The 13,884-nt window shown below is 43.8% G+C and overlaps 1 protein-coding gene across 1 annotated transcript; it reads right to left on the minus strand.

Moving 5' to 3' along the window:
- Window positions 1-367: 367 nt before the first annotated feature.
- On the minus strand, window positions 368-9,619 carry LOC126994124 (uncharacterized). The gene is made up of 9 exons (XM_050853367.1): window positions 9,002-9,619; window positions 8,862-8,931; window positions 8,127-8,223; window positions 7,539-7,736; window positions 6,578-6,691; window positions 4,087-4,321; window positions 3,441-3,672; window positions 2,134-2,333; window positions 368-624 (listed from the first exon to the last, which is right to left on the minus strand). Exons 2-9 carry the CDS (start codon window positions 8,867-8,869, stop codon window positions 530-532), a joined length of 1,179 nt encoding a protein of 392 aa, XP_050709324.1. The 5' UTR covers window positions 8,870-8,931; window positions 9,002-9,619; the 3' UTR covers window positions 368-529.
- Between the last annotated feature and the right edge of the window lie 4,265 nt (window positions 9,620-13,884).

The raw sequence follows: 13,884 nt of genomic DNA on the forward strand, positions 1-13,884 counted from the left end.
CTTTTACATTTGTGGTGGTTTACTGAACTGAGGCAGACCGACGTTATGTATGCAGGTATTCCTTTAAAATCTGGCTCTCCTAAACGTAATACAGGTGCAGAAATTAACTGAGTGTGGCTAAGTATACATGGAGACAGACTGGAATTACATATATATTATCTTTGAAAAAATGGCTCTTTGAAATTGGATGCGGCGTTAACTGGGTCCGGATTAATACATGGAAATAGACTGACATTATGAAAAAAAATATATATATATATATATATATATATATATATATATATATATATATATATATATATATATATATATATATATATATATATATATATATATATATATACATATATATATTTACATGACCTGATCCATAAATGAAAAGCCAGTGTCTCTGAAATAGACTTTTCAGCTTTGAGTCAAACCCTGTCACGTAGTGCATTCTTGTGGAAATTAATGTTTTGTTGTTTGTCAAATTGTCGTCAGCTGTGTTTTTCTGTCTATATTAGAGGAATGGCTGAGCTCAGGTGGTTCAGTTGAAGTGTAGGGGAATCTCCATGACGGGCCCAGCCTTCCGAGGGTTCTTCATCCATACAGCCAACGTCTTCTTGACCAAATCAAACACACCTGCAAAGTGACCATCAACAGGTTGGCAGCAGCACCTGACAATGAACACACACTGAGCTGGATGAAAAATTACATATACTGCAACTGACAGATGAGAACAGTGATGACAGATGAAGTCTTTTCAGAACGGGGCTGGCAGGGGTGCGGTGTATGGCTTACAGCTGACCTCACGGTGGCTTGTTGGTGAGCAAGGCAGCACTGTCTTGTAACCCTGGCAGAGCTGTGTGGTCCTGGCCAGTACTTAGCTGGAGGGACTCTTCAATATCCATTTTTTATCTCACAGAGGGAAGTTATTCAAAACCTAACCTAATCTAAACTAGACGCATAGCTCTCTGAGAGTGCGCACCTCTGCCAAAGATCGTCCTGAAAATTGGTATGGGCATCAACTGTGATCCTATGCATCATATGGAAGCATTTGTTTCGAAATTTCATGAAATTCTATTTTTTTTAAACTTCGACCTTGGGCGAACTTTTTGAGGTCAAGGTCAAAGGTCAAGGCCATGCAATGTGTATCATATGGAAGCATTTGTTTTGAAATTTGATGAAATTCTATTTTTTTGGAAACTGACCTTGGGCGAAGTTTTCGAGGTCAAGGTCAAAGGTCAAGGTCAAGGCCATGCAAGGTGCGTCTTTCCATGAGCTAAAATATGAACCAGGTCTGAAATCTCTACGATGATGAGAACCGAAGTTATGGCCAATCAGACGTTTTCTGCGACCCTGACCATTGACCTTTGACATAAAAAAAAATAATGGGTTCTATTATGGATGGACACGCATCATAATATGGAAGCATTTGTTTTGAAATTTGATGAAATTCATTTTTTTGGAAACTTTGACCTTGGGCGAACTTTTCGAGGTCAAGGTCAAAGATCAAGGTCAAGGCCATGCAAGGTGCGTCTTTCCATGAGCTAAAATATGAACCAAGTCTGAAATCTCTACGATGACAGGAACCGAAGTTATGGCCAATCAGACGTTTTCTGCGACCCTGACCATTGACTTTTGACATAAAAAGAATTAATGGGTTCTATTATGGATGGACACGCATCATAATATGGAAGCATTTGTTTTGAAATTTGATGAAATTCAATTTTTTGGGAAACTTTGACCTTGGGCGAACTTTTCGAGGTCAAGGTCAAAGGTCAAGGTCAGGCAAGGTGCATATTTCCATGAGCTAAAATATGAACCAAATATGAAGTCTCTACGATGAAGAGAACCGAAGTTATGGTCAATCAGATGTTTTGTGCGACCTTGACCTTGACCTTTGACGTTTGACATAAAAAATTTAATGGGTTCTATTCTGGATGGACACGAAGCTTCCCTGAAAAAAATTGGTTGAGATATCCGCAAAAAGTGTGTACAGGAGACTGCTCACAAACAAACAAACAAATCAAAAAAAACAGAACCGAAAATATAACCTCCTCCCAACTTCGTTGGCGGAGGTTATAAAGCCAACCTAACCTGACCTAACTCTCTCTCTCTCTCTCTCTCTCTCTCTCTCAGTGTACTAACCAAGGGCCAGGGTCGAGCTGGGGGTCAGTTGGGGTTTCTCCTTGAAGATGGGGAACACAGGGTCTTTGGTGTCTGATAGCACCTCCAGCAGATCCGCCAGGTTTTTGGGGGCCGGGAACTGGCTTGCGCGGACCTCTCGGTGCTCGCTGCTGGCCTCGGGAGGACCACTCTTCTCCGGGATGCCTGTCAGGTGAAGGTACCTGCGCCACGCCAAGCAGGAAACAGTTAATCAAGAATATAGTTCATAATCTCTAATGTTCAATAATCATTTGGTAAGGTACGTAGAGTAAAAGTTTGGAGCATACACTATAGCTGCACGTGGCCTCGGTGATCATCTCCGTACCACTGACCCTTGAAGCTGTGGTGGGTGTGAACCTATCACCCCAGGACGCAGGGCCAGTGCAACCTCTGGGTTATCACAGTTTACCTTCCTCAGGTTTCCCCAGGTAACCATTTATCGGCTAGCCCAAGAGGAAGGATGAACAGCTGGGTGGGCTGCATGCCGACTGCCCAGGCCAGGGTTCAAACCCAGGCCAGCAGATTCGTAGTTGGGCTTAGGTAGGACAACAAACGATGATCAAAAATTAAACCTTTGAGACAGCAGAGGAACACACAGATAGAGTAAACAATGCCTCATAAAATCAAAAAAGAAAAACGGGGATAGGCACTTGATAAACACAGTAATATCACGAGCTCACCCTTCTCCCCTCCTAGAAGAGAAAGTTGTGTGCTTGTTGTCTGGTAGCCCTGGCTCAGACACTTGGTGCCTCTCACAGAACCCAGAACAACCAAGACCCTATCCCTTGACTTTATTCTTGTTGGTGTCGTTTGGGTGCCAATGAAGACATGGCCGCCTCACAAAAGACGCAGATAAAAGCTGGGACGTGCACCAATGGAATGGAGAGAGAGAGAGATGTTGAGTATAAAATGTAGGCAAGAAATGCGCACCATGGACTAGGGAGAAGACAAAGTTTGAGGACACTCTAATCACAGCTAGGACACAGAAATGAATCTATTGAAGACAAAAGTGTTGAATTGTAGAGGAAAGGAAGGCATGCATGCAGCTTGTCCTCTCCTTGCAGCAGCAGGCAAGTGTGCTGGCCAGGAGAGGCAGTTCTTCCCTGCTCCATCACCAGACACTACGGCCCACAGTCCACTTAGAGTACACGGTCGTCCCACGTATAAGACGAGGACATCACACAGTTCCAATCCATGATTCAAGAGAGTAACTCCAGCCTCTGGGCCTCCCACAGAAACAAACTATGATTAAAGGGTTAACTTAAGTGTGGCAAAGAGGCGCGGCTCACCTGTTGGCGTGGAAGTAGTGTTCGCCGACACTCAGCGTCACAATGGACAGCGGGTTCTCATCCCCAGCCGTCCCCACCTCCACGTTCTGGAAGACGTGACCACCATCCGGCCTCATGAAGATCATGTTGACGCCAAAGCCGTCGGCTCCTCCAGTCCCGCGGTCCCTCAGGATGTCGTGCGCCGCCTCCACGGACGTGGCGCTCAGCAGCGCCCGGCAAAGGAAATGAGGCGCTGGCCAAGGGGGGAAGGTTACTGCCAGGAGCACACTCTCACCACTGATTTATGCAGTGTTACTTATCTCATCACGGGATAAAAACGTCAGAAAAATAATGTCAGCTTAGTTTGGGGGATGTGTTGAGGCTTCCCCTTGAAAGTACTTGGGTCCCTGGAAGGCCACACGGATCAGGCTGAGCCACGGTGAATGGGACCAGACAATGAAGTTGACGGTTAACTCATTTTATCCTTACTTTTCTCCAAACTTTATAACTTCATGGGTACCGTAAAGCCGAGTTGTGGGAAACCACAACTTGGAGAAGAAAAAGAATCCCTCAGCCTGGCGGCCAAGACTGTGCGGCTCTGCCAGGCTGGGAGCTGCGCTCAAACCAGTAACAATGGAGAAACATGTGCCCAGGCAGCCACACTCACGGGTCCTGGCGGGGAAGACCTTCAGAGGGACGATATCATTGATGGCGGAGACCAGGCCGTGGCGGTTGTAGCCGAGGCAGACTCCCGGCAGGTGTCCGGAGTAGCAGAGTGCCGTGAAGCTCTCTGTCCGCGTGCCCAACCTCCCCTCCGGCGCCTCCTCGCTGATGGTGGCGGACACGAGGTACAGGTAGTTCATCATCTCTTCGAATGTGTCTTCTGTGTGGCCCAGCAACACCTGGAGAAGGGTGTTGTGTGTGTCACTACACATGTGAGAGTCAGTGGCCCAGTCAAGGGTATGAGGGAGTGGAGTGGGCATCAGACTCATGCCACAAGAAAAGTATTATTATCATCATCATCATCATCATCATTACTATTATTATTATTATTATTATTATTATTATTATTATTATTATTAGTAGTAGTAGTAGTAGTAGTAGTAGTAGTAGTAGTAGTACAGTAGTAGTAGTAGTAGTAGTAGTAGTAGTAGTAGTAGTAGTAGTAGTAGTAGTAGTAGTAGTAGTAGTAGTAGTAGTAGTAGTAGTAGTAGTAGTAGTAGTAGTAGTAGTAGTAGTAGTAGTAGTAGTAGTAGTAGTAGTAGTAGTAGTAGTAGTAGTAGTAGTAGTAGTAGTAGTAGTAGTAGTAGTAGTAGTAGTAGGAGGAGCAGCAGAAATTACTATTTTCACATTATAATATTCTGCCTTCAAAAAATCAGATTACTGTGATTTTGTGAAGAATGTAATTGGATGAAAATTGAAAATAACACTGGCCAACAACAAAGTTATCGTCTAAGTTTTTTTTTAGCTGATTTAGGACAATTTTGATGTGCTGAATCCAAAATTCACACTGGTTTTACTCAATCAGATCAACTTTTTAATCGATCGCCACATGATGTTTTTTACGTTTGTTTTTAGACGTACGGGTATTTTCTATTTACATGACGATGATGCACCACATCCCTCATCCCAAAAGGAGCTAAATGATCTAGTTCGCGATCTCGGCTTGTCAAAGCCCTCTGCCGAACTGTTGGCATCCAGATTGAAGGAAAGAAAATTCCTCTCTGACAATGCTCGCATCACTTTCTACCGCAACAGACATCAAGAGTACCCTCATTTTTTTTCTGAAGAGAAGGACTTGGTGTACTGTACATATATTGCGCAGCTTCTGCACAAGCTTGGAGTGGCACAGTACCAACGCGAAGATTGGAGACTGTTCACTGACAGCAGCAAGCGATTGCTGAAATGTGTTCTGCTGCACAACGGCAACCAGTTTGCCTCTGTACCCCTCGCTCACTTGACTACACTGAAGTAGAAGTATGAAGCGGTGAAGTACATGCTGGAGAGAGTTCGTTATGATAAGCATGAGTGGTTCATTTGTGTTGACCTGAAGAAGGTGAACTTTTTGTTGGGACAACAGTCTGGGGTCACCAAGTACCCGTGCTTTCTGTGCATGTGGGACAGTAGGGACAAAGCTCAGCATTACACGAAGAAGGACAGGCCTGTACGGGAGTAGTTGGTGCCATGCAGCGTAAGGAACGTCATAAACAACCCTCTGGTGGACAGAGACGGGATACTCTTCCCACCGCAGCACATCAAGCTCGGCTTGATCAAACAGTTCACCAAAGCTCTGCACAAGGATGGTGGCTGCTTCACTTACTTGTGCCACGCTTTTCAAGGATTAGCCATGGAGAAGTTGAAAGCTGGCATATTTGACGGTCCTCAACTCCGTCAGCTCATCAGAGATCCAGAGTTTGAAAACTCAATGAACGAATTGGAACTGGAAGCGTGGAAGGCTTTTGTTCTTGTCATGAAGAACTTTATTGGCAACAAGAAGGCCAGGAACTACGCAGAACTTGTCACCAATATGCTGACTGCTTTCAGAAACCTCGAATGCAACATGAGCATCAAAATGCATTACTTATTCTCACACATGGATCGGTTTCCTGAGAATCTGGGATCAATGAGCGACGAGCAGGGGGAGAGATTCCATCAGGACATGAAAGAGATGGAGACCAGGTATCAGGGACGCTGGGATGCAGTCATGATGGCTGATTACTGTTGGACTCTGTGGAGAGACATCCCTACCGCTGAGCATTCTAGGAGTTCTAAGAAACTTAAGTTCATGCCCTGAATTTTGAACAATGATGACCTAATATCTAATTTACATGTACTTACCTTTAGCAATGTCTACTATTCAATATACACTTTCAATTTTGTAACATTTAATTAATGAATCGTGTTAGAAAATTATTTTTTTACCTTAAAAGCCTATTTCAGATGAAAATATTAACAAAAATCAACCGAGAATGTCACAAAATGTAATCAATTTAGTTATAAGATAGGATTTTTAAAAATCGACTTAGCACAAAGACCTGACCTGATCAAAAGAAACTGATGTCATTTTCGGATTCAGCGGTGCAAATTTGTCCTAAATCAGTTGAAAAGCTTAGACAACTTACACTTTTTAACCCAGTGTAATGTTTCAGTTAACTCACCTGGTCTTCCCTGTTGATGCTGAGGTCGGAACAGCCGTTGAGGTCACTGCTGCACGGCTGCTGCTCCACCTGGCCCGCCATGGTCATGATCCTGTCCATGTGCAGCAGGACCAGCTGGGGACAGGCAAGACTTCACTCGAAGCCGCTGCAGAGCCATAGAAGAGGAGAGAGTGGCCATCTTCATCACAGGCGCCATGCTATCACAAAAGCCATGTGAAATTCAAATACACAGTGATACAATAGTGCCCTTTACTGTGCTCTAGGTGTCATCACAGTCTTGAAGAAGTAGTACCTAGAGCTCAAAAGAAACTGCTGTATCGGCATCACTTTGTATTTCATGTGGCTCCTTTGGTAACAATGTGGCGCCTCTGATGAAGGTGGCCACACTCTCCCATTCTGTGGCTGCGGGGTGCTGTGGTGCAGCCTCACAAACACCACAGTGGGCTGAAGCTCCCAAACAGTATAAGTATTTGCTGGAGACACAAACATAGCCCTGGGGTCAGGCTCTCAAACAGCATGAAAATTTTGTTTATTACTGTAAAGGAAGCAGCTCAAGGGCAAACTTAAAGAAAAACAAAAAAGGTCGCTATGCGCTGCTCCTGCAAAAGAATGTAGAGATGAGTGGCCAGAGGAGAGGTCAATCTCAGATGGAAGGGTGTCTTAATACTCCCCTCTTGACAAAGTTCAACTCGTAGGCAGGAGAGAATACAGCTGTTCCAGAGTTTACCACTGAAAGGGGTAAAAGAATGAAGCTGCTGGTCAACTCTTGCATAAGGGATTTGGACAGCATAGGGATGAGCTAGAGTAAAAAGTCGAACGCAGCGGGGCTATGGTAGGGGTGGAGACATGCAGTTAGAGGTTAAGAGGTCAAGGAGACTTATGGATGGGGCACAGCCAGACTAGTGAAGGAGGGCTGTGCTGCGGATGGCTTCCCCCGCCAGAATGCTGCAGCAACACTTACGTGGAGGAAGGGAACTTGAGCCCCATCTGCCGTGCCCTGCAGCTCCCTGAGGTACTGTGGAAAGTTCTCCTTCAAGACTGGAAGGGTTTCGTCATAGGCGGCCCGCCCAGCCTCTGTCTCATAAGCTGGAAGAAGTGTTTCCCGGAGCCACACGGACGACGCCAGATAATCCTGGATGAGGCCCCGGAAGGTGCGTCCCTGTGGAGGAGCCGAGCACAAGGGTGGCGGGAGGTGGGTCATTCAGGCGGGGAGGACGGAGCCTGCCCGGGAGGTAATCCTTTAACTTTCTTCAACGCATGGGGGGCAGCCAAGGGTGCAACAATATTACTTGTAAATGCCCACAACTTGCTGCCCCAATAACAAGTAGTTAGAGGAAGATGCCACAAGACAAAGAACAATAATCTTGGTTTGAAAGCTGTTTTGATATTCCTCTTTTGAATTCAAGTTCAAGAAAGGAGGAAAGAGAGACAAGGAAAAGAGATTGCCGAGTTTACCAGTATAAGGGACAAATGGCCTGCCTCTCTGCTGGCACTCCCCAAAGGGTCAACACTAGAGCCACACAGCTACCAGTGCCTGGATGCCACTCACCACATCAAAGCCCACTTCGTAGTATGTTCCGCTGGTGTAGATGACAGGGATGGCGTTGCGCCGCTCACAATTCCCTGCAGAACTTATGTTGCCTTGGCTGCGGGGGACAGGAAAGGGAGGTGCTGTCATTTGTAGGATGATAGTGCCAATTTCAGGCGGGTCATGAGCACAGTAAACTACAAAATATAAAATGCCTTCAACACCCTGCCCCAGTAAAGCAGAGACTGAGAGAGATGTGTCAGAAGATACACATGAGCAATACTTAGAAAGGAGCAACTGTGATGGTGGTTTGTGACGCAGGAGACAAGGCTGCATGACACGCACTGAAATAATACTCCGTTATGGAATCAAATAAAAAAACTGAAGTGAATTTACATCTGAACATCAGCTGACATTAAATAGTTAGTGCTTTCTGTTATGAGTATGTAAACAGAAAGTAGGAATAGTAACAGTAGTAATAGTAGTAGCTAGTAGTAGTAGTAGTATAAAAAAAAACCAGTTGTTTCATTTCAGCTATCCATCCACAAGTTTTGAGAGAAGTGGCACATGCACATTGTTAGGTCATGATTGGGTGAAAGTTAACTGTTTTGATAAATGTTCAAGCAATGTTTTCAGTAATGTTTATGAATGAAAAAAAACCTCACACCTTCTTATATAAATCCCAAACATGCCAATTTAATAAAAAAATATACCATACAAGAACATGAAACACAAGCTTGTAAACAACAGCTTTACCTTAACATGGTGTCAGGGAGAAAAGTCCACAACAGAACAGAAGGTCACGCCCGCACCTCCTCAAGGCACTCTGCAAAGGAAGACAATGAGGAGTCACGAGGCATTGCTGGAGTGTCATCGATTGCATCAAGATCACTTACTTCACTTGTCTGCTACATGTGATTAACAAGACAGAGAAATTTTCCCGATGAGATGAGGCGCTGCGGGGGTTGTGGACGACAAAACGAAATGTGCGGCCATGACCAACAGTATCAGGATGCCAACCTTTTAAAGCAAGAGGTGTCAAACAGTGCCAGGGTTGGGGCCTCACCATGACACAGCAGAACATGATGAGAGAAAGGACAAAAGACCAAGGACATAAGATAATAGTAATCTCTAGCTGCCACACACTAAGGAGCAGTGACAGCGTGACGCTGCAAGCATAGACTTAATAAGTGTATTCATGTGAAATGTTTTCGTCTACCCTTGTCCTTGTCACTCCGGGGTCACCAATTGTTGGTGGTAGCGAGTGTTTTGAGCGCCATCCAATTGTTCGTGTTTCTCGTCGCGTGCCCTGTTGTCCGCGTCTTGTGTATCTTCATTGTTAACTCTTCCTGTTACTCGCTTATCTCTGACTGTCCGTCCATGTCCTCTTGTTGTCCACTTCTACACATTGTTCCACACACACACCAACACGTAAATGTTATCCACGCTTGACAACATTCACACACACGCATACACACACAAACACCTATTCTATGTGCTATGCTTGTCCTAATGATAATGATAATAATAATAATAATGATAATAATGTTTGTCGAAATAAAGTAACCCTGGCGGATATGAGTTTCTGTACCCGTAAACCAATTAGCACTCAGAACACTCGCTGCCATCAACAGTCACACCCGCCTCTGATAAGTAGGCAAGGGTGTCACCGCCTACCCAGCTGTGTGTGGCACTCTTACGGAATGTTGGTCCCGCCTGGTTCGGGGGCCTAAGCTGCCAGTTATGCATTTTCTGCTGCAGTGTTACCACGCAGGGAGAGCGAGCCGTCCTGCCAGGGCTCCCCAGCTTCATTCACACTTTCTATTACACTCTAAATCATGCTTGAAATGAGATATGAAACTATATTACCAAGTATAAAAACACAAGAAAAGTAGAGACAACTACGAGCATGGTCGTACAGTACTGAGTCGCCTTGGAAGTCTGACTCTGCAGTGCATTCTGCACTCTGCAAGCCCCCTTCTCTCCTCGTTCTGTTGTCATACACTGGCAGTGAGGAGGGGAGCCCTGCCACTTTTCCCTTGCAACTTATTCTTCTTGTTCTTCGTGGGTTGTGTGCGTGTACTGCCTTAGTGCAAACAAAAGATATCGAAATACTTGGTACTATAGTTTCATATCTCATTTCAAGCATGATTTTGAGAGTAATAGAAAGTGTGAATGAAGCTGGGGAGCCCTGGCAGGACGGCTCGCCCAGCGTGGTACCTATATATGTATATATATATATATATATATATATATATATATATATATATATATATATATATATATATATATATATATATATATATATATATATATATATATATATATATATATATATATATATATATATATCCATAGCTGGGCACGATAACAGAAAACCTTATTCCCGATAACCGATAACTGATAATGAAAAACCTTAACGGCGATAACCGATATTCGTTAACTAGAGACACAAATATAGGCGATAACCGATAACCGATACCCAATATAAATCCACAATTCCGATACTAGCTAGCGATAAGTCCGATAGGCGAAAACGATACTATATTGATATTTCAGATAGAACAACGTTGATGAATTCAAATTTTCATTATCCGTATTTTAGGAAACTTACAAAACCTTAAAACCACACATTGACACGTACATATGGACGGTAATACTAAAAATGCCTGAATCGGTGTTTTGTTGTTTGGCGTCCCCACCGTCAATTTACAAACACTGGTCTCTCGTGAACGGTGCATGCTCAGACCAGCAAGCGTAGACCTGTACAGTCTCACAAAGCTTTTAAACCGTAATTAAGAGTTGCTGGAAGGCTGAATCAGACATATAGTACCACTACCATCATCCTCGATGTTTTTAGAACGACACTCTGTACGAGTTGTATTTATATGTACAGAGTGTACAGACGTCAAAAAAAGTATCGGTGCACTATAAGTACGAATCATTCTGACACCACGGAACGAAGGACGATGAAAAGAAGTGGCCGACTTGATACACGTTGGTAGCCCTGCTGTGAGGTGGATGCCATAAATCACCAGCCAGCGTGATATTACATACAGATTCACATATGTGGTTACGTGTAACGGCCTATCTGCGTGCGTCGATAATGCAACATAACACTGTCACGTGGTTTTACCGTAACACTTTACGTGTGGAAAAAAAACATAACTGCACTTCACCTATGAAATGGGGTATGTGAACTTTACAACATGGTAATCGAATACGGGTCATGCATATATTATAGCTGTTATTACTCAGTCATAATTATGCTGTTATAATACAACTACGTAGTAATATGTTTGCTGTTATAATACTACTTTTAGGAGAAAAAAACGCGTGTTTCATTTTTTTATTAATATATTAATAAGCCGTATAGGCACCACCTGCTGCTAGGACAGCATCCAGCCGTTTAGGCATGGATGCCACCAACGCACTAGTCATTTCTTACCCAAGTGGACGACGGAGGTGCTCCCATGCTTGCAGTGCACTTCTGACGACAGCAGCACGGTTCCGTCCCTGGTCCCGCTCAGGCATATGTCGGACCATTGCTGCCCAGACGTGCTCGATAGGGTTGAGGTCTGGCGATTTGGGTGGATGTGGCACCAGAGTGACGTTTGGATGTCGGCCAAACCACTCTAACAACCCGGCATGTGTGGATTGGGCTGTTATCCTGGAGAATGTAGAAAGGCTTTCCCTCGGGGAACAGCAATGTCTCTACCGTGGGAAGAAGGACCTCCTCCAGGATTTCAACATACTTATCACCTGTTAAATATCCCGGTCCAACATCAGCCAACTCCCAACGCCCGCCCCTGCTGGTAGCAATTACATTTTTAATGTCGTATCTGAAACATTATAACCATTTATGTAGTAGTCACATAAAACCTCCTCTGTAACTGATATTGAAAGGTGTATTGCAGCCTACCAAGTCTATGTCTTGTCCTTGATATTCAAAGTTAGTGTAATTATAGCCATGCAAGCATAACTGTAATTACTCTAACTAGCAGTAGACAGAAGACAGATAACACAAATCTGTGGGGGTGGATGCAGGCACCTGTAGTAACCACCAACTTGTTTACGTATCCATGAGAGAGAGAGAGAGAGAGAGAGAGAGAGAGAGAGAGAGAGAGAGAGAGAGAGAGAGAGAGAGAGAGAGAGAGACTAACCTGGTACCACATGTTCGCAAAACATATTGTGCTGCTGATGTGCCATCCGAGTAGAAAGTCTTTTCATCACAAAAGACTACACGCTCCCAAAACTCTGCTGGCATGTCAGCATACTCGAGCGCATACTCTATGGGCGGCTCCATGTTACGCTCGCTTAGTTTCTGCTTTGCGGCTGGCCTGCGACCTCGGTAATCCCTGCTGTGAAGCCTGTTGCGTATGGTTTGCGTGCTGCACTGCAGACCCTGGTCACGGCGAATGTCGACAGCAGGTGTGAATGGGTCATCATCGATGGCGTTATTTATGGCCTAGATATAAAACCACAAACACACAATCCTTATGGTATGGTGTTTGGTGAACAGTAACACGGGATATCATTGTATTACAACATCGTGTGTAGCACCTGTGTCTGCGTTCCGCCGAATCCACCGTGCTGCTGTGTTCCGGTGAATATGAAGCTGACGGGCAATATCAGTAATGGTGACACCCTTAGCATGGAGGGCTACGACAGCCCCTCGTGTCTCCTGTGATGTTTCCATGTTAATTGGCATGACCATAATACGAAGATAACCACGTAAACTTCCTGTCAGTCTTTGAAATGTTTCTGGATCTGAGTTATGAAACAATCGCTGTGTGGTTCGAATCTTACTAACAAGCCACAGTCAGGCACGCCAACCCTCCCACAATATCAGCGGATGCTCGAATGTTTGCTGTAGGCATCGCACCCCCTGTGCACCGATACTTTTTTTGACGTCTGTACGTCGTTCTAGAAACAGCGAGGATGGTGGTACTGTATGTTTGATTCAGCTTTCCAGCAACTCTTAATGGGTTAAAAAAGCATTGTGAGACTGAACAGGTCTACACTTAATGGCCTGAGCATGCGCAGTTCACGAGAGACCAGTGTTTGTAAACAAAAGCGCCAGCTTTTGACGATGGGACACCAAATAACACAACACCGGGTGCCTTCAGTATCATGGCATGGTCACAAACGAATATGGAATATCAAATTTGAGGCAGTGAATAATCATTTTTGGGGCAAAGTAAAATGATTTTTCTCTATGATGTATTGATTTTTGAGTAGCATAAAAAAAAATAACCTAGTGTTTTAATTTTCATGATCTAAGCATGAAATCTCATCACCGAAGATATTTCATATCCCGAAGTTTTTTCATACAACACCGGGCCACGCATGCGCAGTAGGGAGACAACGTTTTTTTTCTGAGAGGCGGAAAAAAAGTAGCGATTATCGCTAGTTTGGTTACAAAAGTAACGAAGATACCGATATATATTTAAATAAGTAGCGGACGGTCGATAATCCGATTTTGTTATCAGCGATAAAGTATCGCGATAACGCCCAGCTATGTATATATATCAACAAACAATACCATATATATATATATATATATATATATATATCTATATATATATATATATATATATATATATATATATATATATATATATATATATATATATATATATATATATATATATATATATATATATATATATATATATATATATATATATATATATATACCTTTTCATTCCTCGTAAGAGGGTGGGGGCAGGTTGTTTATGGCTTAAATGCAACCTCTGGCGTGAAGTCTTTTAGCTCA

The sequence above is a fragment of the Eriocheir sinensis genome, unplaced genomic scaffold, assembly GCF_024679095.1.
Source record: "Eriocheir sinensis breed Jianghai 21 unplaced genomic scaffold, ASM2467909v1 Scaffold724, whole genome shotgun sequence".
NCBI classification, from domain to species: Eukaryota; Metazoa; Arthropoda; class Malacostraca; order Decapoda; family Varunidae; genus Eriocheir; species Eriocheir sinensis.